Consider the following 23,382-nt stretch of genomic DNA (forward strand, 5'->3'; position numbering starts at 1 on the left):
CCTGAGCAAAGATCCCTTTTTTCAACAGTGGAACTGTAAAGCAACACCCATTGCCTAATCACAGCACATGCACACTACTGAAGATGTTAACTTCATGCATAGTGATGCAGGGTGTGTGTCGCTGTAATATAAGCTTAAATACCTGAGGGCGATGTCAGCGATCATTAACATTCAGAGAACCTCAGTTTCAGTTGTGTTCATGTGACTTTGGTCTCACATCATCCGACAGTGATTTTTACAGAAGATGATCCTGCTGCAAAGAGTGGTGTATAAAATAAACTCATGTTTAACATCTATCAGTGTCTGTGTTTGTGTGTATGTGCTGATTTAATACATGGACACACACACATCTGTGTACAAACATTTGTGGGTATTTTGACGGGATTAAACCTGATCTGTACCTGAGGCAGGTCAGAAGCAGGAAGAACCGAGAACAGTGGCAAGGTTATCAGATCAAAACTCATGTTCCACATTTAATGTCACAGATCAGAATGTGGAGACACACACACACACACACACACACACACACACACACACACACACACACACACACACACACAGGAGAGAATAAGGCTGTGAATGACACTGTCACTTTGGAAAAACAGGTTTCTTTATGAATGGATACAATAGTTAGCAGGTTAACCTACTGGATATCCTCTTTTCACGCTCTTCAAAATAGAATAGACAAAATAAAATGGACATCAAATCCTTTTGGCAGAGTGAAAAGGCCTTGAATACAGAATGTAGACCGTCTGACTCTAAATCTGGAACCAATACTCATGAGATGCTGCAAACTGGTGCATTGTGGGAACTTCTGCCTCACTGCCTCTCAAACTATTTAAGAGAAGGAAGGACGTGAAAACAACACACGTGTTCAAATACAACAGCAGACTGGTTCATTACTTTATTCTGCTGTTTGACAGAATACATGTGTCCATCCACAGACAGATAAACAGACCCACATCTGATGAAACAGGTTTTAGCGGCGTGGCTCCAGGATTGTCATGAACGTTTGTACAGACGTTCATGTTTCCCTCAGAATGAATTGTAGTAACTTTGGTGATCCTCTGTCATCTAGCCGCCTTTTCATCTAGCGCCATCATCAGGTCAATATTTTAATTCGTCCACCACCATATAATACCAATACTGTACTTTGTGTTTAGTTGCAATTAGCAAATGGTAGCATGCTAACACGCTAAACTAAGCTGGTGAACATTCTACCTGCTCAACATGTTAGCATTGTCAGTGTGAGCGTGTGAACATGCGCTGCTGTGCCGCAGTCCAGCCTCACTGAGCTGCTCGACTCACACTCGACTCCCTGTGATCCTGTCGTGAGGAACATTAGTAACGCTCTCACATCGTTTGAGGGGAAGTCAGGTGGAAACGTCTTTTCTCCTGTTTGAATAAAGCTGCTAAAACTCAAAATGTCAAGTTTCCCATTAATCCTAAACTATAGCAGCTAATATACAGGAGAGTCATGATGTTACATTTTAATTTGACTTGATTTACGATCACGAACTGTCCAGTTAAAGAGGCAAGAAAGGGAGGAGACGAGTGTGAGCACTTCTCCTGTTTGTCTTTGGTCTGTTTAAATACAGTTACCGTTTGGTCACTTGTCATCTGTAGATTTTGGAGTCGACAGAGTCAAAACAAATCTCACCCCAGTTCCAAACAACAGTTTTGCTGTAACCTCCTCTCTGTCATATCATTTAAAAACAATATGAACATTCTGAGTACGAGTTTAAGACGTTAGAAGCATGAAGACAAAAAAGGGAAGTAAAGAAAAGAACAAGTGAAGCTGAGAGACGTGAAGACAGAAGAGTGGAAAAGAGCAGAGAAGAAAAAGACTTCAGCATTATTGAACCTGAAAACAAAGAAGCTCCTCTCTGACATGAAGAGGTGACTCAGTCTGACCATTTCCTCTTTCAGCCGCCTGCCTGTTTGGACAGAGCTGTTAGAAACAGGCGACAGAGAGGAGCTTTTAACGTCCGAGACACCGATGAAGGTCAGAGGCTTTTTCTGTGAAAATCACTGAGGCAGAGGAAAGAGAGTGCGGGGCCAAATGAAAGGAGCAAGACGCAGTATTTTTTACTTGTTTCTTTGCATCGTGTTCGCATGTTCAGCTGCCGACTTTGGGAAATGTTTCCATGAGCTGCAGATTGTTTCATTTGGTCAGCACAAGACTGAAAGGTAGTCACTGCTGAAAAGGAGAAGGCAGCTAATAACTCCTCTCAGTAAATGAATGAATACTGGACTAAAAAGATCAAACACCAGGTCCAGGGCTGACTGCCACATATAAAGTTATATGTTTTATTGTTTCACAGCTCTGAATGAAAGGGGCTTTAATGTTTTCTGAAAGCAATCAACAGAAAGACACTTTGTCGAAGTGAAAACAGCTGTTTGCATAAATATTCATCCCCTAAACCATCACTGCTGCAGCCAAATGATGTTTAAAGTCACATAATGAGAGAAGCGGAGATCAGCTGTGTGTAGTCAAAGGGCTTCTGCTGATAGAAAGACCCTAAAGGGAGCTCCTGTTCTGTCAGAAATTACAGGTTTGTCCAACTTTCAGGTGTGAATGAAATGTTAAAATATGAAAGGTCTTGCAGGTGCTGCATCAGGATCAGCTGGTGTGCTGCCTATTAAAAACTGGAGTGTGGCGCCCTCTGCAGGCCAGAGCTTGGGTGTTAAGAGGAAGTGCTGAGCAGGAATCAGTTTAATATTGTACATTCATCCCATCCTAAAAGTCATTTATATCATAGTTACAGTTACACTTTAGTTACAAAGCATGCTGATTTTCTGAAAGATAAAAATCTTCAAAGGTTCTTCTAACTATCTGTAGCCAGAAATGACATAACCTTGTTCTTTTTGTGAAACACAAGCAAACTATTTCAAACTAAATGTGTATTCTCTGCACCGTTTTTGTAAGAAAGTATAAACTGTAATGACACTGCAGCTGTTTTGCATATCTTTTCCCTTTTCAAAGGAGAATAAAACACATTTTGACACATTTGTGGAAACAATAAGTATAAATGATGTCGGACATGAAGCTGCGACTGAAAGTGAAGAGCTGGAAACATCTGTGTGGAGCGATGAGGAGGCTGTAACCTTCATCACAACACAAATGTCATATTTCCATCATGTTCTCCACATGTTGTCCATCGTTTGATCCTGGAGAATCAGCTCCTCCAGCTGTTTATCACACAGCAGCAGTGAATGGAACAAGCATCACTTCACATTTTCTTTTGCCAAATTCATTTAAAGATTTGCGCTGAATGTGGATGGAACCTTGTCTAAGCTTCAGGCCTCGAGGCGGCCGTTTCCCATGGCAACAGTTAACTGCCATTTGAGGGCCATCGTTGCTAGGAGACGAGCTGTCAGCTTCTGTGGTGTCTGCCGACGAGTGGCTCTGTGGCCTACGTCGTCTGTCCTTTTTTAATACGAAACATTTGGGAAGACTCGTCGTGCTATTAAGTTTATAATTCATTTCGCAGACAGAAGCTAAGCTAACAAGCGTCCAGTCAGAGAGCAAAGAAGCTTTTAGCCCCTTTGGTCACAAAAAGTAGCACACCAAGAAAACAAGGCTCAGTAGTTTTATACATCCAGAGAACATTTTATTTATTCACTTTTTAAAAACAAAAAAAATCTTTGTTTTTAAAGCAGTGATGACATCAAGTCTTTGAGAGCTCAGCTTCCTGTTCGGGTCTGAGAGCATCATGGGACAAGAGACAGGGACAAACAGTTGTGACCTTACAGAGAAACAAAGACTGTTGATGTTCTGGAGCAGAGATGATTAACTGCAGACCTCTGACAACGAGGGAAACCTTACATTTGTTTCCTGAAACCATTATTTTCATCAGTGAAACTTTATTTATAACGCACAGTGAAGGAGCACTGACAGAAGTCTTAGCTAACGCCTCTGCAGGAGGAGAGTGTAAACATGGAGGTATACAAAATACTTTATAAATACAGCGTGGCATTCATGGAAAAAAAACGAGAAAATATAAAGTGTCTTGTTGTGTCTTGTTCTCTTCATTTGCAGAGAGGAAGCGGCAGGGGCTCTCAAAACCGACAGGACAACGGAGGAGGAGGAGGATGCATGGCATTTCCTGTTTTTGGACTGGCTGGTCCGCTGATTGACGGGTGTATGTGATGGGTGTATGTGATAATCCCTGACTGTCTATAATGTACCTCCAGAGACAGAAGTCTGGTGGACAACTCGTTTGGAAGAGGAGGAAGGAAAGGAGGAGAGGAAGAAGTTGTGTTTTGGATATACAAGAGGAGAAAACAAGAAAGGATGAGAAAGCTACAGCAACAGACCTGTTGTCAAATTTAAAATCCCTCCTTATATGATAGAGAAGAGTAAAGAGGAAGGAGGGGAACATGTTGCATGATTACAGGAAGGAGAAAGGAGAAAAGACACAAAGATGGGGACAAGTGGGTGAGAAAGAGTCAGAAGAAGAGGACTTTGGCTAAGAGGAAACCGGAGTCCGTCTCTTCGTCTCACAGCCCCGTGTCGTTGTATGTGGGAGTGGCCACCTTCAGGATGCTCTGAGCGTTCTCCTCCAGCAGAGGGCGCCACTTCACCTCTCCCGTCAGCAGCAGGTCCCCCCCGTCCAGAGCGTCAATGTACTGCATCTGCACGCAACAGGACATCCACATTTACATCAGAGGCAGCAGAGTCGATTCAGTCCCAACAATCATCAACATCACAAGAAACTGATACACAGGAGGTCAAAGGTCACAGCCATTCTGAACGCCGTCATCCAACACGTCATCTTCACACTCTTCTTTACTGCTTCATGATCGGTTTCGGCATCCGTTGGTATCCTGATACCAAAAGAGAGTCGAGTCGATATCTGGATTCATTAAGCTCCGACACTAATGAATCTCTTATCAGACCTTTTATCTCTCCTCACACTTTTTTATTAACAAAGATAAACGGAAAACATGTGTTGTAGGCATCAGGCTTCTCATATTGGTGACTGGTTAAAATAACAAACATCACCAGCAGATTAAATCAGCTGTAGCTAAATAACGTTGATCCTGTAACAGCTACATTAAAGGTTTGTGTTGTTGTATTCATAACTATAAAACGCCGCTGTGCGACCGACCAACAGAGTGGTGGCTCTTCTCTTCAGATCAACATTTGAATGTGATGAGCTTCATAGTTCTGAATCAGGAGCTTCAGTATTTGGAGGTGAGTTTAATGCATAATGTGTTTCTGCCACCTTTTCTTCTACTTAGTGAATAATGGGACAGCAGTGTGTGTGTGTGTGTGTGTGTGTGTGTGTGTGTGTGTGTGTGTGTGTGTGTGTGTGTGTGTGTGTGTGTGTTTAATGTCATCAGCAACAGCAGGTTTATGTGTTAACTTGATGGCACGTTGACAATTAACCTGACAAACCTGTTTTTTCCCCCCTGGAGATGTAAATGTGTGTGTGTGTGTTACATCGAGGGAGTCGGATAGACATTTATAACCAACAGGCGCACACACACACACACACACACACACACACACACACACACACACACACACACACACACAGACAGACAGACAGACAGACAGACAGACAGACAGACAGACAGACAGACAGACAGACACTTCGTTGGTTGATTGAGTTGGACACTGCTTCCATGACCTTTGACACACCTGCATCTTTGTTTGTGTGTGTGTGTGTGTGTGTGTGTGTGTGTGTGTGTGTGTGTGTGTGTGTGTGTGTGTTCTGAGCTGATGAGAGGAAGAAAAGATGCAGCAGGAGGTGGACTTGTGACATTAATGTTAGAAGTAAAAGGGAGCCATGAAGCCAAAGAGAGGGGCTGATGTAAACAGTGTAACAGAATCACTAAAAGTAAACTGCACATCTGGGATGAAAGGAGAAGTTAAAAGGAGAGAGGGGGTCCTGGACCACATGGCCCCCGGCAGCAGATGGAGGCCTGCAGGTGTTTCTGAAAGCAGGAGAGTGTTTTCAATCTCACAGAGGGAAAGAAAATATACAGAGAGGAGCGAGAGGAGGAGGTTAGTGGGTAAGGCAAAGTGCTCAGTGGGGGTGGGTGAGGCGGAAATGGGTGGAACAGAGTGTCGGGTCGTAGCGGCAGGAAAATTCTCCTGATACTGACAGTCAGGCTTGAACGGTATCTATCATACATTCATGACCTTTCACCGGGGTATACAGTATATGACGGTATTTGTGAAATAAGAAAACAATAAGAAAAAGCGGAGCTGCTGGTGATATACAGTTAGCTAGTTATTACTACTTTATATACAGTTAGCTATAGCTACTTTATATACAGTTAGCTAGTTTAACTGCTTTATATACAGTTAGCTAGTTATTACTACTTAATATACAGTTAGCTAGTTTAACTGCTTTATATACAGTTAGCTAGTTATTACTACTTAATATACAGTTAGCTAGTTTAACTGCTGTATATACAGTTAGCTAGTTATTACTACTTAATATACAGTTAGCTAGTTTAACTGCTGTATATACAGTTAGCTATAGCTACTTTATATACAGTTAGCTACTTTAACTGCTTTATATACAGTTAGCTAGTTATTACTACTTTATATACAGTTAGCTAGTTATTACTACTTTATATACAGTTAGCTAGTTTAACTGCTCTATATACAGTTAGCTAGTTATTACTACTTTATATACAGTTAACTAGTTTAACTACTTTATATACAGTTAGCTAGTTATTACTACTTTATATACAGTTAGCTAGTTATTACTACTTAATATACAGTTAGCTAGTTTAACTACTTTATATACAGTTAGCTAGTTTAACTACTTTATATACAGTTAGCTAGTTATTACTACTTTATGTACAGTTAGCTAGTTATTACTACTTAATATACAGTTAGCTAGTTTTACTTTATATACACTTAGCTAGTTATTACTACTTTATATACAGTTAGCTATAACTACTTTATATACAGTTAGCTAGTTTAACTACTTTATATACAGTTAGCTAGTCTAACTGCTTTATATAGTTAGCTAGTTTAACTACTTTACATAGTTAGCTAGTATAACTACTTTACATACAGTTAGCTAGTATAACTACTTTATATACAGTTAGCTAGTATAACTACTTTATATACAGTTAGCTAGTTTAACTACTTTATATACAGTTAGCTAGTCTAACTGCTTTATATACAGTTAGCTAGTTTAACTACTTTACATAGTTAGCTAGTAAAACTACTTTACATACAGTTAGCTAGTATAGAATTGTAGTAGGAGTAGAAGTACAAAATTACATAAAATGGAAATACTCAAATAAAGTACAAGTATGTGAGTATCTATACTTAGATACTTTCCAGGGGAGGTTTGGTGCATCAATCTTTCTACTATAAAAAGAGTTTAGATTTTTTTTGTTTGTTTTCTTCTCGCTCTTTGCACTTTTAAATCACTGGCTTAAAGCCTGTTTCTAGTTGTGGCTCGTTTCTTGTTTTATTTACAGTTATATATAATGAATACATATTTTATCTTCCTCTTCTCGTGTAGACTTGGCATTGGAAAATGAAAATAAAGCACACCAAAATCTGATCCGCTCATCTTCCAGAGACAGCAGAGAGGAAGGAGAAGAGAGGTCGCTGTGATTTGGCAAAAGCAAGTTAAAGCCGCAGGATCTGAACTTTTGAAGAAAACAGATCACATGTATTTATAACGTACGACGACGTAACGACGACTTCAGACACATGAATGGAGACTAAAAATGCAGTGAGAAGTGAGTCCACAGCTGAACATGTAAACAAACACCCACCTGTTTGCGAACGTACTCCACCATGAGTTCTAGCTGTTTGGGGTCTTCACACTCACAATTGAAGAGGTTTCTCCACAGAGCTGCTGCCAGCACACAGTCATCAGACAGGATTCCCTACAGACACAAACACACATTCATTGCATTACTGACACACACACGTCATTCTGTACAACCAAACAGATTAACAGATGCTGTGGCTGTACTTTACGCTGTTTAATTACTAATTAATGACTATGTTTTATCTGAATGCCCTTAACAGTGTACATAGTGTTGCCTACGTCCACATTAAAGCTGTTAAAATTTAGAAATATTATAATATATTTTTCTCCCCCTTTTCTCATTCCAAAATGGAGCTTATGTAAAGTCATGATAAACAAACTCATTCTTCAAAATGCTCTTTTCTTTGTTTTTCTTTGTTCAAGCATGTCAGCACCCCTCTACGAAGCTTCTGTGTGTGTGAGTAAAACAAACCTCACCTCATCATATCCAAATATTGCTGCATAGAACGTCTCCGTCATCGCCTTCATTCCCTCCTTTCTATGGGTGGCATCAATCTGCATCACAGACAGAGACAGAGTGAGGAACAGCAGAAACACGCGTTGAATACGGAGTCATGCACTTCTGAGGAGGAGGCCGATTCGCCCACATTGAAATTCTGATTGCAGCAGTGCAATTTCATTTAAACAAGACTGAGAGTCTACAGCCAAAGTCGTGAGGAATTTGGTCATGAATTAAACTATTGGACGAACTGAAATGTTGACCTGATGATTGATCAACAAAGTCATTTCAAATCAGGGTGGGAACAGAGGGGAACATGAATGTCTGTTTCATGGCAATCCAACAATAATCGAGACATTTCACTCAAAACCAAATATGTCAACCTCATGGTGGCGCTAGAGGAAAAGTCAGTCTGTATTAACTTTTGTGCCAATACATCGAGGAGGAGCTCAGGAGGCCGGTTGGAGATTCAGTTCGTCTCGTGTTGTTGAGATATTTCAGTCTGGATAAAAGCGGTGGGCTGTCTGACAGACTGAAATAACCCTGCATCTGAACCTTAGTCTACTTATAGAACGTATATCGTTGAAATCCCTACATGCCACTAAACAAAGCAGTCTAGCTTCTAGCAGTTCATGAAACAGTCACAATACACAATCCTCAAAATACTGCTGCTGTTCAGCTGTCTGAGGCTGAAGCTGAAACAGCAGCAGTTCAGGAGGCGCCTGCTGAACACAAGACAGCAAAGTCTGTGCAGAGTTTGGTTGTTTTCAACTGGTTGCAGAAGTGATTATGAACACGGAGAAAATGACCAATGTTTTTACTGCTGCTTACCACAATTAGCATGAAACCTAAGAGCAACTCCAATCACTGGTCCTGGTTGTGTGTGTTGTAATAATACATGTGCTGCTGATGGAGAGCTCGATCAGGGACATTATGTGTCAGCTGCACTTGGTTCTTCAGTTACACACACACACACACACACACACACACACACACACACACACACACACACACACACACACACACACACACACACACACACACACACACTTTTCTATTTTTTTTCTTTTGTCTTTTTGTTTTTCTTTCCAATTGTTTTCTTTTTTGTCCCAGTTTTATTTGGTTTACTCTACATTTATTTTGTTATTTTTAATATTTTTGTGGTTCTGTCTGTTTATCACAATGCTTTCCAATTGTTGACACGTGACCGACGTTAACTTTGTTTTCTGAAGATGCATCTGTTGCTGGGTGCTTATATTAAACTTCAGAGAGAAGTTGGAGTTAAGGTTTGTGTTTGGGGGCAGATTGAGGAAGATTTTTAAATTCGCAGTCACGTGTGCAGGCGTGTGCCAGCACATAGGGACATACGCAAGTGTACGTACACATACGCAGCTGTGAAAACACACACACACGTCCACCCCCCCCCCGCGCTCCGCCCAATGCATGCATGCACACACACCAAGAGTGAGCTCACAAACCACACTGTAATTTCTCATCTCTGACCTCCTTCTGTCACACAAAGCAAAAAGAGCAAAACTAAAGAGCTCATATATGTAAAAGCTGCTGAACCCTGGCTCCAGCTCAACCATCCTACTTGGTTAACATCACGGATAATATAGATTAGGTTTTTCTAGTGTTTAGCTTATTGTATAAGTAAATGGAAGTGATTTGGATTATATGTTTTTCTATACAGGCAGAGAGAAAATCTGACCTTTTGAATTTAATGAATTTACCCCAAACTACACCTACAGTTTCATCATTTTACTAATTTCAAAATAACACTATTCCTGTGCCTGAGGTGAGGACGCGGGTCACAGGACTTGGACTTATCTGATGACACCAATGACTCGTGACTCCACTTGAACTTTAACATTTGGACTTTTTATGCTCCCCAAACACAAAGGTTAAAATGTCTGTATATAATTTAAGAGTGCAGTGAATCAGCTCTTCATGTGACGGATGTCCTTTGAATCAATTCGGCAGCAGCTGTAGCACAAGCAGGAGGAGAAAGGTGCGTTTGGCACAGTATAACATTAACATCATAACACTGAGACATTAAACGATCAGGTGAGCAGACTTATCATCTTTATCTTTCACCGTTTCAATGCCAAACTCTGGTGTGGACTGTGTTTTTTGTAGTTCAACAGAAAAGTAGATCAATTTTTTAATTCTGAATCAGGACCTTTGTGAGCAATTAAATCATGAAAAATGTGCCCAGTAAATAGACTACAGCTGTTATTTCAACATTTCTTATCTTCTGCTCATTTCATGTTCAGGTTTTACAAGTTTTGATCAAAAGTTATGCTGCCACTCAAAACTGCAGTGCGTCTGTTTCTCAGCCAACAGAAAGTATCAAACCTTTTTTTAAAGAGTTTTCTTTAATTTCTTTTGTTAATGTTCAAAGTTGAAGACAAATTAATTCAGAGATTTAAAACTTCAGTCGCAGGGCACACACTGATCATTTTGTTTGTAAATGTTATAAAATGAATTAATAAGTTAAAAAGATGATAGCGTGCACTTTTATTTATTTTGACCCTTATTTTTCTTAATATACGTTTATACAAGTCATCTTTCGTAATAAAGAGCACTGATTGTTTAGGGGCTGTAAAAGCCTCAGTACATTTATCTTTAACAATCAAATTTGAATAAGTCGAACGCAAATACACAAGTATGTTTTCCCCAATGAACTTTGAGAGTTAATTCCAGTATAATCTGAGCATGAGAAAGTCATTCTGAGAGCTACATGCGAGCAAAGCCAAGATTTAAGTCTGTGATGTCAATGAGCGACACTTCCTGGAGCTGCTCCACTGACAAAGAATAGAGGAGCAACTTTGTGGACACGGTGACCGCAGCCAGGCTCGCTCTCCGGGGATTTGGCTACACTTTCTGGTCGAGAACTGCTGGCACAATTACGCTGATGTAAAACTTTAAATAAACAAAACCTGCATCCTATGTAGCATGCAATGGCACGAATAAAACTTAATGCACTGTTGCATCAGCCCAAAGCGGAAATGTTTCTAAAATAATGAATATTTATTTAACAGAGCGACATTTAGTTGTTGTCAGGCACCAGTTTGGAGGCTAAATGTTGGCACAGAACTGCTGCTGCTAACAGGACAGAATCACAAAGATGATGAAGACAACTACACTGAAACATCTGTAATCTGACAAAAGAGAGGTCATCACTAGACAAACCGATCAATTAATTAATTAATCTTTTGTTTCAGCTCATATGAAACCATATTTCCTTCTTTCTTGTTTCCTTTCCGAAGCAAGATGACAGAGGTGTCAATAACGGGTCTATTTCTTTACAGCGGTCTGCTATAAGACTGCAGCTCTGAGGAGAGTTATACTGGAGATCATTTACAGACAGTTTGTTTAAACCCAGTTTAATTGTTTTATGTGCAAAGTAACAGATCAAACAGCTGATCTGTCATGTAATATTTGTACTCGACAAAATACGGTACCAGGCTTATTCTATAGTAGAGGTATACAATGAACAGAAAAAGACAATTAAATCGTTAAGCAGAATAATTTAAGATGTCCTGACTGCGACAGTCACCACGTTGCATCTGTAGACGCAGTCGGTCGCATGTTCTGCCAGCGAGTGGAATTCATTGTCACATGATATTACTGGTATACAGACATCAGTTTAAGGGTGCTATGTTTAGGAAATACTAAGCATGTGTGTTATCACACGCATGCTGTGCATCAGGCTATACGTGTAGTGTAAGCATGTACAATATGTGTTAATGGTGGAAATGCTGTTATATGATCTTGTGGGCTTAATGCTGCTGAATGACCTGATGTTTATCATGTACACAGGGACACACACACTTACCCCCATGATTTTGCTCCTCTGTTCTACATCCTCCCACATGGAGTGGACGATGTAACGGCACATGTACTTTCCTTCTCTGCCCTCCTGACGCATCCGCACCAAACACATCCTAACAGAGGACGAAACACACTGTGAGACAGAGCGAGGACCAAAGAAACAAAGAAAACAACGTACAGCACATGACAGGAAAATAAAACCATGGGATCAGGACGCAGGGAGAGTAGGGAAGAAATACGAAACGCTACCGTGTGTGTGTGTGTGTGTGTGTAACTCACCATACATGCAGCTGCGCTACCAAGAACCAAGAGTTGAGTGTGTCAGGGAGGGTGCACTCTGAAACAAACACACAGCATATTCTCATCTTTTCTTGCACAACAGACATTCTTAGTATTTTTAGAGCTGAAACGATGAGTCCATTAATCAATGAATCAAAACAGAAAAGGAAACTGCTTCTTTGGGCTTCAGACTGTTGGTCAAATAAAACAAGTAACTTAAATAAATGGAGCTTTTTTCATTTTACAGACCAAATACTGCATCTATTAATCCAAACGTAACTGGCAGATTAAATGACAATGAAAGCCATGGTTACTTGCAGCCCTTCAGCACTGTGTCCTATAAAAGCACCTTGATACTGAGCAGCGATTACAGAAGAGAACCTTTGAGCTAACTATTGTTTTCATTTTAAATCAGCCTGTGCATCAGCGTCAGGCTCCTTTTACCAAAACGGGATTTCTGATTGAAAAACCCGCCCCGCACCTCTGAACCCTCAGCGGACACTGCATACTGAACATACATGAGCTGGCCTCTGCCATAGTCGCAGCTTTAAACTGCTGTACGATAATGCAACAGGCTCCAAGTGTGTGTCAGTAATATTAGTGAGCGAGTGTGTGTTTGTCTCTGTGTGCCAGCCAGTGAAGTGTCAAATAAATGTGTCAGGCAGGTGGTGACGGTGTCCCTGAACGCCCATCAACTCCACTTGGACCAGGACGACTACCAACGCCTTAATGTTCAGTGTTTGGATCAGGACTAGTACTCTGTGTGTGTGTGTGTGTCTCTCTTCACATCAAGAAACAGAACTACCAAAACCTTTTGGGCTGATCTCAGCAATTTCTGGAACCAGAGCGACCACAGCGGAAACCATTTCAACCAATCAAATGAACACATCTTCCTGTACTTGTAGATGTGAACAGGCCGTTTTATGATTTGCTCTCGCAGCATTGGAGCCGCTCCTCACTTACTTTCAAAGAACTCGTCGTAATTGATTCTCTCTACGCAGCATGTGTACATGCGCAAAGCAGCGATCTTGATTTTCTGTGAAGACAAAGAGAAAAAAGTCAGTTAATAGATATACTACAGCTATGAAGCCGTGTTATTAGAACACTGAAATGTTCCATAAGTAGTTGGATCTATACAGTAGGTGGACCTGCAGTGTTAAAACATCTGCAGCTGAAGTGCTTGAGATTAAAAAAATATTATATTGTATTTATATACTCCTGCAATCGTCTTGCTACCATCCATACCAACATCTGTTGTCACTGGAGGTCTGAGACCCCCCCCCCCCCCCCCCACAGGGCCCATTTATCCCAACAATCGGAGGTGAAATCTGGTCTGGGACCTTGGTCGGTACCGATGTTTGGCCCAGATCCAGATCCAGTCTTAAACCTCCCGAACTGCTCGCAGACTCATCGGGGCCGCCCCACCCATTTCAAAGGTGTTAAAACCTGGATGATTATGTCAGTGCTTTGTGAGCAGGACCACAAGAGCCAATGAGAGAGACCAGTCTGGTTTTAGACTATATAAAAAGGACCTCCCCAACTCTCTCCTCCCCCGTCTTTCATCCATTCATCACTCTCGTGTTCCCAGCTGTTATACAATGTTTAATAAAACGTTCTGAGGCCAGTTTTTCCTTTTATCCCTCTTCCTAATTTTGCAACGTCGTTCCCAACCTTTGAGTCTACACTTCACTTCTTCTCCTACATTATTTTCCTCCATGTTAACTTCCCCCTTCCCACCAATACTCACCCATTTGTTGTATTTGAGAGGTCCAGTGAAGCCCATGGCCTCAATGAGCTTCGTGAAGGCCCCGACTTCTTCCTCTGTGTGCTGGGGCGTCTCCTTCACACTGTAGAGCTGACGGACGACAGAACAACAGAAAAACAGTGAGGGGAGGATGAAAGAGGAGGTGACAGGAGGTTAAGAGGGAAGAGCAGAGCGTGAGAGGTAACGACAGAAAAAAAAAGGAAGACAGAAGAAAGGAGGATGAGGGCAGAGGGGGGGGGGGGTGACTCCTTTAACAAGCTTCACACTGCCTGTGTATTCACTGTATAACCCTCATTACGTCAACAGCACATACAGTTTCAGTATGACGACACACACCTGGGGAACATGGCCTTTACTGGGCCAGTGCAGCTGTTGAGTAAATTAAAATAGTGACCTATTCTGAGCTGCATGTTGTCTTCATGCTTTGACAGTTTTATTACTGCCTCGAGGTTACCCTTCATCAGTATCTGAAGAGGTTTTGCTTTAAAATTACGTTTTCTAGCTGAATTTTTGCCTTTACATGTTTTCCATATTGATTATGATGCTAACTGCTAATGACACTTCAGATCCTACCACACTGCCACAATGGGCCTCATGCAACATCCCCTCGTACGGACAGATTCGTTCTTAAGCGGCACGTGTTAGTAATTTAAGAGAACAGTGGTGCAGACATGTTGCATGAATCATGAACAGATAATCTGAAAAACATCATAATGTCCGAATTTTAGGAAAATAAAATATATAACCAAGACAAACTTAATATGATCATCGTGGCTTGGCGATAATATTAAGTGGCTTTAATATCTCTGTGATTGTCACCTGGCACATGAGGCTGAAACAACTAGTTTTTCCAGTTAAGAGAGTTTGGTGACACTCGTACGAGCAAACGCCACAGAAAAAAGTAAGAGAGGTTTAGCATAAGAACACAACAACGTTTTTCGTGAAGCCCAACGTTTATGAGGTCTGAAAGCCAACTCACAGCTTTCATTTGAGGGTGCTGACATTCACATCAGACGAACAATGTAGGACTTGTCGACAAGTCTGTTTTAAATAGTGCAGAGAGGATCAGTAAAAGCAGAGACAACCACTGTTGGATGAAGAGCTGCAGACGACAGGCTCTTACTGCATTTTCTGCAAACCAGCACACCTAAAACTTCAACAAGGTGAACCACTGCTTTTAACTTGCCACGCTGAAGAAGAGCAGAAGAAAACACGTGCACAGTGCCAGGGCGGCTTGAATGGTTGTGGAAATGAAAATGTGTTTAAAATCTACATATCACCCAAAATGGATGTGAACATCCTTAAAACACCTTTAAACCCGAAAGTCAGCACTTTAAACACATACTCGATGTTTCACTTCATATCACATCTACTGGGAAGTAATACATTATTATTCTGCACTTTTCATTTGACTGAAAACACCTTCAATTAACTTGGACTTAAAGTTGGGCTACATTCATACTTAGACACTTTTTAAGTCACATCTGCATGTAGGGAGAGTAAATGAATTGCATATTAAATCGAATAGTCTCTTCAGTCACTATAGACAAACACCTGTGTTTTTGATCTGTTTTTCTGTATATAAGTGCGTGTGTGTGTGTGTGTGTTTGTCACGTTACCTGTGTGGCCATGTGCAGCGTCCGACATGGTGTTAAACTGGGAGAAGAGACTCTGGCCAGTTGACAAGCTACTAAAGCTCTGGCAAAACATGCTTCTTGGTCTAACACCTGGAGAGAGAGAGAGAGATTAAATACTGAGAGAATGAGATATACAGTATGACATGATAAACTGCTGACACTGAAATGACCAAACAAACAAGCATATATTTGTAGATACTGTGCTTCTAATGTTGTCCTGACACAAGAAATAATTAGTTTCATACAGAACCAAACTGGTTGTGGGGCTGTTAGAGGGACGCATGAGGGATCCAACATTTGTATAGTATGTTTCTATGATAACTGCTGCAGCGTTATATAACATTTAAAAGTCAAATGAGAACAACCACCATGTAACCAAATTTGCTCCCGCATGTTAAAAAAGAAATGACATACAATCAATTAATCATTTCAAGCAAAAATGACAAATATTTCATGTTTCCAGGTTCTCACATGTGAGGATTTCTTGCTTTCATTGTCTTATATTACAGTAAATTGAATATTTTGGGGTTCTGGACAAAACACAGACATTTGAAGACATCTTGGCTTCCAGGAAGTTGTTATGGGCAATTTATATAGATTATTCAATGAATCGAGGAAATAATCAGCAGACTAATCAATAACAAAAGTAATAATTAGTTCCAGCCCTATTTGGTGACATGACGATATATATCACGAGACAACATACATTTGTCAACCTTCAGTTTCTGCTTTACTGTTTATACTGAGGTAGCTCTCGCTTCTATATATGGATGTGTCAGATGATTGTGGTCAATGTTGTAAATGACTGAAGGCAGTCTCAGATTTCTACATGAGGAAGCAGCTCATCTGTCAGGTTTTTAACTTGCTGGATTTGACAACAGCAGCCATTCCTGTCTCATCTGTCTTCCATACAACTATTATTATGTCACCATGAATATCACAACATAAAATAACATGATAGAGGGGTTTATCTGTAACGCTGAAGTCAAACACACAGACGACTGAAACTGATGATGGTTGTAACAGGACAACAATACTGATCACCTCTGTTGTTGAAAGTGAAGACTTGGAGAAGGGCAGCAGTTGTATGGATCAACAGCTCAAAGGCTGTTTAACACTTTATCTGAAACAAACCTGCTTTTCATTAGCAATTAATCTGCAGAGAGAAAACTATTTTAAAGATTTATTAATCACTTAAGTCATTCCTTAAGCTTTGGACTGTTGATCCGACAGGACATTTTGACATTTCTGTTCTGCCATTTTTTCACTCAACGATTAATGGTGGAAATAATTGGCAGATGACTAGATAATGAATTAATCATTAGTTGCAGCCCTTCTGCCAAAGTAATCCCTTCAGCTCGAGTCTAACAGAGGACCCATCAGGATTCAGGATCATTCTGACTTCCAAGCCTCCTGTATCTTCATTATTATCACTGGAAGTTGTTTTATCCTCTAAAAAAAAAAGAGGGGGAGGCCCAAATGCAGCAGGTCTCAGTGTGTCCCACAGCGAGACTTTACATTAGTTTCGGTGGACTAGTGAGTCTTTCTGTGGCCGTTACCGTTGACCAGCAGTAACGTCAGTTAACGGTTAACCTGCGCGGTCAAGTTCACCTACAGTAACCAGCTGACTCACTAATCTTTCTCAACTCTTAGCTGAGTTGGTGTAGTTGTGGTTTGATGATAATCCAAACACACACACAACTTTTCTATCCTTCACGAGTTGCTTTGTTGTTAGCTCTTATAACATCTACTGTGGCGTGTTAGTTAACTAGCTTAAATCCTATTAGCCAGCTAAGCTAGCGTTAGCGGTAGCATTATTACCTTTCCGTAGGCGGCTCTGGGCGCCGCCACATTCATTAGCTTTCTGACTGCAGACTGCAGCGGCCGCCGATACATGACTCCTCGGTGTCCTAATGTTTCAGCGATGAAGCGGGCTGCCACTAGACTGCGGCTCCCTTCAGTAAAACCTGGTTTGGTAACGCCAGTCCCGTGCCCACCTCCTCCTCCTCAGCAATGTCAACGGAATCTGTCCGGCACCGAATCCCGTCCGGTGGGAAAAGAAACAGGCTCAGCAAAGAAAGGTTCCGCTTGGAACGCTTTTTTTTTGTTTTGTTTTGTTTTGTAGACCAAACGTATGTTACCAGAGAGCCACAGTCTCAGGTCCCTCAGGATTTCCCATTTAAACCTCTAATTTGCTGTAACATCTTATTTGTACGTATCACTTGGTGGAGTTACTATAGATAACAGGTTAGCAGACAACTGCCTAAATGGAGCAACATGTTTCTGTCCATCTGATTAAATTAAGTCCAATATTCAGCTCTGGTTTGGTCTCCTGAAAGAAATATCTTGGTGATTAGCTGCTACTGACTTTCTTTATCAGATCAGATGAAACGTGGCTCAGACACAGCTGATAATTCTCTGTGCGTCCGTAAATGAGCTTTCCCATGATTACACAGTTATTTGATTGAATGTTGATGTTGAAGTTTTTATAATTTCTCTTCTCTCCTCTTCTCTTCTATCAAAGATTAACATTACAAAGTGTCAGTTATGGAGCTACTCCAGGGCCACAGAGTAAGCAGGGCCATGCATGGCTGCCTCCACCGATTGTTCAAAGCCATCCAGCTATTCATCCGCTTCCTGCTAAAGCCCCCAGGCTGATGTGTTTCTGCATGAAACATTTCAGAAGATAAGGTGTTAGTCCCATCATGTACAAACTCTGGCATATATGTAAGCAAAAATGTAGTTTGACACGCAGAACTACACACGAACATGTATGGAATATTTACACAGTGTTTTGTGGCTTTTGTTATTAAGACCAGAGACTCAACATTCATGTCCACATGTTAAACTGAAACTGCAACTGGAAGACATACTGTAGATGATGCAGCATCATGCCTTGATGTTATCAGTGGAGTTTGATATCAGTTTTCAACCACGTGGAACACAAACCATTCATTTCAGGAAGTTTGAGGATTTTAAATCCAGGGACATCAAACTGTACAAACTGACACATAATCCTGCCTGGACATCTGTTAGATCCGCCATGTAACTCAACACATATTGGATGGATTTCTGTGAATTGATTTGATACAGATGTTCATGGTGCCCAGAGGATGTATCTTGAGCTTTTCCTCTAATGCTACCAGCTCAAAGCAGCACTGTGCCTAAGGACAACATCATAGAGCTACCTAGTCTGCATGGCTGTAGACTCTGAGCCATATTAAATCCTACGTGTCTGGATTGATAATACTGAAATCATTTGGATGACCAAAACAGACAGAGAGAGAGAGAGAAAAGAGAAAAAATATGCGAGAGAGAGAGAGAAACAAAATGAAAGGGTGTTACAGGGAAAACTAAAAGGTCAAGTGAAGTTTTCTGGACCAGCAGTCTAGTTGAGACTCGAACGTTTGTGAGGAAATGAAATCAGCAGTTTCAGGTTGATGCTGAACGTGAAGAGTTACAATAATACTTCAGCACTGAGTTATGAGACGCGGCTGAGTGGGGTAACGTCAGGTCTAGCCACTGCTATTTCCTCGGCAGTCAGTCAGATGTTGTACTCCCTGCAGTGACCTCACCTGACAACACACAGACACACACACACACACACACACACACACGCACACACGCACACACACACACACACACACACACACACACACGCACACCATTTCCCATCTATGACCTTGATCTAGCATTCAATAACCCTCCCAGGAAGCTACCAAAAGTCCCAGTAGTCTGCCTCAGATTCAGGCTTAAAATGTGCCAACTAGATTAAATGTCTTCGGTTTTCGAGTGTAGTTTTTAACCCACGATGCCAGAATTTAAATTCTGGTGGAACCCCTAATAAAATGGTCATATTGGAGAGAAAAGAGTAGCGGATAGACATGTCAATCTTTCCATTCTTTCACATATGGTGTTTAAGCTGCAATTGTTAGCATGCCCAGCTCACTACCTTACTTAATCATTGCCTTGGCTTAACAAAGTAATCTGCTAACTTTAACTATACCTTAAGCATTTGTTGACATAAATAATTAAAACTCACTGGCATTTAACAATAAAAAAGGCTTCCATTGAATGTAATCTGAGGCTTTCAGTATCAACGTTCTGCCTGCAATGAAGTGAAGTAACTGTAAAATATAAATACTCAAGTAAAATCCAAGTAGGTAAAAACTGTGCTTACGTTTCCTGTACATAGAGTACTAAATGTAAATGTTGGTGGTTGATCATAGGGATGTCATAATGATGTGTTATGAGATGAGACTTCTCTCTTTCAAAATATACTGTTGCATGCTATAAACATACTATACTATGTCTGCAAGTGGGTATGTATTAGTGTCTACTTTGTGTGTGCATGCACATTTGTTTATGTGTAACTGTCTGGTCTGCAACTGCATGTGTGTTTTTGTATTAATAAAGAGTGATAAATGGCGGACTCAGAGGAAGCGTTGGATTCCTGCTCGGCTCTGTTCCTGTGAGAAACCTCGCAAAAGAAAGCAGACATAAATAACGGCTGCCACGCCGCCATCCTGCCCGCAACACTACACTGTGTGTGCAAAGACGTGTGTGTGTGTGTGTGTGTGTGTGAGTGTGTTAGTCCACTTTTAACAGTATCCCATAGGAGAAAAAGTGCAAAGAAAACAAAGGTCAAGGATGTATTTATACTCACCCAAGCACATACACACAGACAAATGCACACACACACACACACACACACACACACACACACACACACTCATGTAAAAGAGTGATGGCCCTGCCTCTGCTCAAAGGCACGTAGTAAAGTGTGTGTGCGTTTATGTGGTGTGTGTCTGTTCCATCATCTGCTCCCACTGCAGGGCAAAAAGTCAGTGAACGTCTCACCAAAGTGTGTGAGCACCTTGTTTCCACATGGCCCCGGGTTTGAGTTGTTTCTTGAGGGACGGAGCCATTAAGAAGAAAAGTTATTAGCACTAAAGTACAGGAGCCATTAAATCGACCTGTAACACATGATTGCAGTTTCAGATGAGATTCAGAGGTAATTCACTTTACTTACCGCATGCTGCTTGTATGTTAATGGGAGCTTGAATACAAATAAAAGTGCACTCAGATTAGATTCAAAAGTTCATAAATGTTGACAGATGGGGGTCGTCCCGGGGGTGTCAGTGGGCCGTGTGCTGAGACTGTTGTGAGTATGAACCCGTCATCCCTCTCTCCTTGTTGTATTTAACAAGTTGTGTGTTTCTTTCTCTTTTATCTCTTTTCTCCACACATTACGATTATTGGGATAATTACGGAGTCATGAGTAATAGCGTAATTTCTTCCTTGAAATAAAATAAAATGGGCTCGATTTTTTATGAAATGCAAAGTAGGCATTCAGTATCTTAATTGCAGAGAGAGATACTTGTATTCTGTATGGAGAATACTTGTAGAGCGTCTACCTGATGGTAAAAACTTGAAGTGCAAACAGTGGGAAGAATCACTTTACTCATTATATTTAATTCATATTTGACTGTTAACTGCTTCTGGGGTTTACGCCAGAAACATTAATTAGAAATATAAGTTATCCAGGCAGCCTTATAGCAGTATATAAACATCATTTATAGGAGACAGGGTCGCAGGTCAGCAACAAGGGCACAGAGAGGAAATGATGTACAGAGGAAGAGGTGGAGGAGGAGAGAGGAAGAGTAAAGGAGAAGATGGAAAATACAGAAGTTAGAAAATGAAGGAGAGTACATGCAACGCTACTGAACGGATGTGAAAGAACCACAATTAATAAGGTGGCTGCTTGAGTTCAAATTATGCAGCTTGTGCAGAAAATACATTGACACATTCAATACGTCAGCTTTACACCAAACTCTATTCAGGCACCTTCAACACACACACGTCTACATAATAGTTGTGAGTAATAACTCTGACCAATTGCACCAGCACAGACTTTCCCAGTGCTGATCGTGGCTGCCAAACCTGCTGTCACAGGATTAAAATGCAGCAAGTCGGAATAAAAAATACCGCACCTTCCAGAAATTCACATTACTCACCTTCAAACCAAGTCAAGACGGATGCCAAATAAAACCACTAATCATTACGTCTGGCGCGGTCAACCCTGTCTGCATCCTGTTGTGTCAACCCGGTGTCATCAAACCCGCCTACATGTTGTCACACTTGTTTCAGGTCGGAGACTAAATGAAAGAAACAGAGGAAGAGAAAAACAGGAGCGATCAGAGGAAGAAATGAGAAAACGCAGAGTGGACGAGAAGATAACAGGATGCAGCAGCGCTAAAGAGGGTGAAAGATGTGTAAATATAAGAGGAGAGGAAAGGGTGTCTGAGTGTGTGGTGACAGAGTGGGTCTCCTGCTAAGACAGCCTGATTTCCTGAGTGTTTAAATGGTGGGGCTAAAACAACAACACAAATGACACGTTTAAGCCGTAGGTTATGCTAACACTCCACCTCACTCTCTCTTTCTGTTTCTCTTTGACTCTCCTCCTTTTTCAGTCCCTGGCTCTTCCTTCCTTCACCCCCCTGGCTAATGTTACCACTAACACCTACTGACGCAGGACAGGGTACCAGCCTGCTGTACAAACTGATGATCTAACCGACACAGCTGCTCTCTGAGTGTGTGTGTGTGTGTGTGTGTGCCAGAGAGAGGGAGCTCGTTCTGTGTGTCTGTATGCACACATGTTGTATGTATACTCATGAAACATAATATGGCTTCTGCTATAGAGACAAGTCAGATCCACTTAAGTGCTCATTGCTGTGGTGCTTCCCTGAGATCACGTCAGTTAAACAGTGTGAGTGGCGCTTTAACGCCTTTATGTTTTACTTTCTAAGTATTTGTATGATGGATTTTGAATTGTAACTAGTGGCTTAATTAATGGTTAAAATGAGACTTAAGAGTCTGCAGCCACACTAGCAGCTCCGTGAGGCTGTACTCGGGCACAGTGGTGCTTTGAGCTAAATGCTAACATGCTCGCAATGAATATTATTACTAATAATTACTTGATTTTATTAAGCTGTACTGTAAACTGTGGTAAGATATGTGTAATGTATGTCAGGAGTAATCCCACAATATTATTTGGACTTGCAGAATTAAGCTTATTATTTCATAGAGTAATTACTTCATTTTATTTATAGCACTTTAACTATTATGTGGTTTATATATGTATACGTGTAACATTTAAGCAGGTATAGTGTCAAATCATCAGTCGAGGATCCTCCTTCAAATGGAGCAGTCGGCTTTTTTCTTTTCTTTGTTAGTCAGTGTGTTTCTGGGTCTCCAGGTAGCAAGTAGCAAGTCATCCAGTCCGCTCAGTGAAGATGTCTCTTTATATACAGTCTATGGTCTGCAACGGATACCCTGTTCAAAAATGTGGCAGTGGGGTTTGGCGTTGCTTGATAGTTTATATGGAGAAGGAACGAATAGTAGAATATTCATATAGAGCAGCCAAATCCGATTCGACTGGTACAGTCTAACATTAGCTCTAAATTATGACCTGATGATGGTGCTAAAGGTAAAGTCAGGGGATCCTGTTTCCCATAATGCAACCAATAGCATCTTCAGACCCTCCATGCCCCCTGCATGAAGCCTTTTGTCATAAAAACAGTCCAGGCTGGTTGGACGTGAGCT

General features: G+C 41.0%; 1 protein-coding gene across 2 annotated transcripts; it reads right to left on the bottom strand.

Annotated features, from left to right (window-relative positions):
- Positions 1-3,589: 3,589 nt before the first annotated feature.
- On the bottom strand, positions 3,590-17,778 carry uqcc1 (ubiquinol-cytochrome c reductase complex assembly factor 1). 2 transcript variants are annotated; one of them, XM_070902617.1, is made up of 9 exons: positions 17,611-17,778; positions 15,760-15,867; positions 14,123-14,230; positions 13,339-13,411; positions 12,376-12,433; positions 12,101-12,209; positions 8,238-8,315; positions 7,762-7,875; positions 3,590-4,638 (listed from the first exon to the last, which is right to left on the bottom strand). In XM_070902617.1, the coding sequence occupies exons 1-9, from the start codon at positions 17,671-17,673 to the stop codon at positions 4,504-4,506; spliced, it is 846 nt and encodes a 281-aa protein (XP_070758718.1). In that variant the 5' UTR covers positions 17,674-17,778; the 3' UTR covers positions 3,590-4,503. The 2 variants fall into 2 exon arrangements, with proteins under 2 accessions (XP_070758718.1, XP_070758717.1); XM_070902616.1 differs by having other exon boundaries at positions 17,599-17,778.
- Positions 17,779-23,382: the final 5,604 nt, after the last annotated feature.

The sequence above is a fragment of the Enoplosus armatus genome, chromosome 3, assembly GCF_043641665.1.
Source record: "Enoplosus armatus isolate fEnoArm2 chromosome 3, fEnoArm2.hap1, whole genome shotgun sequence".
NCBI classification, from domain to species: Eukaryota; Metazoa; Chordata; class Actinopteri; order Centrarchiformes; family Enoplosidae; genus Enoplosus; species Enoplosus armatus.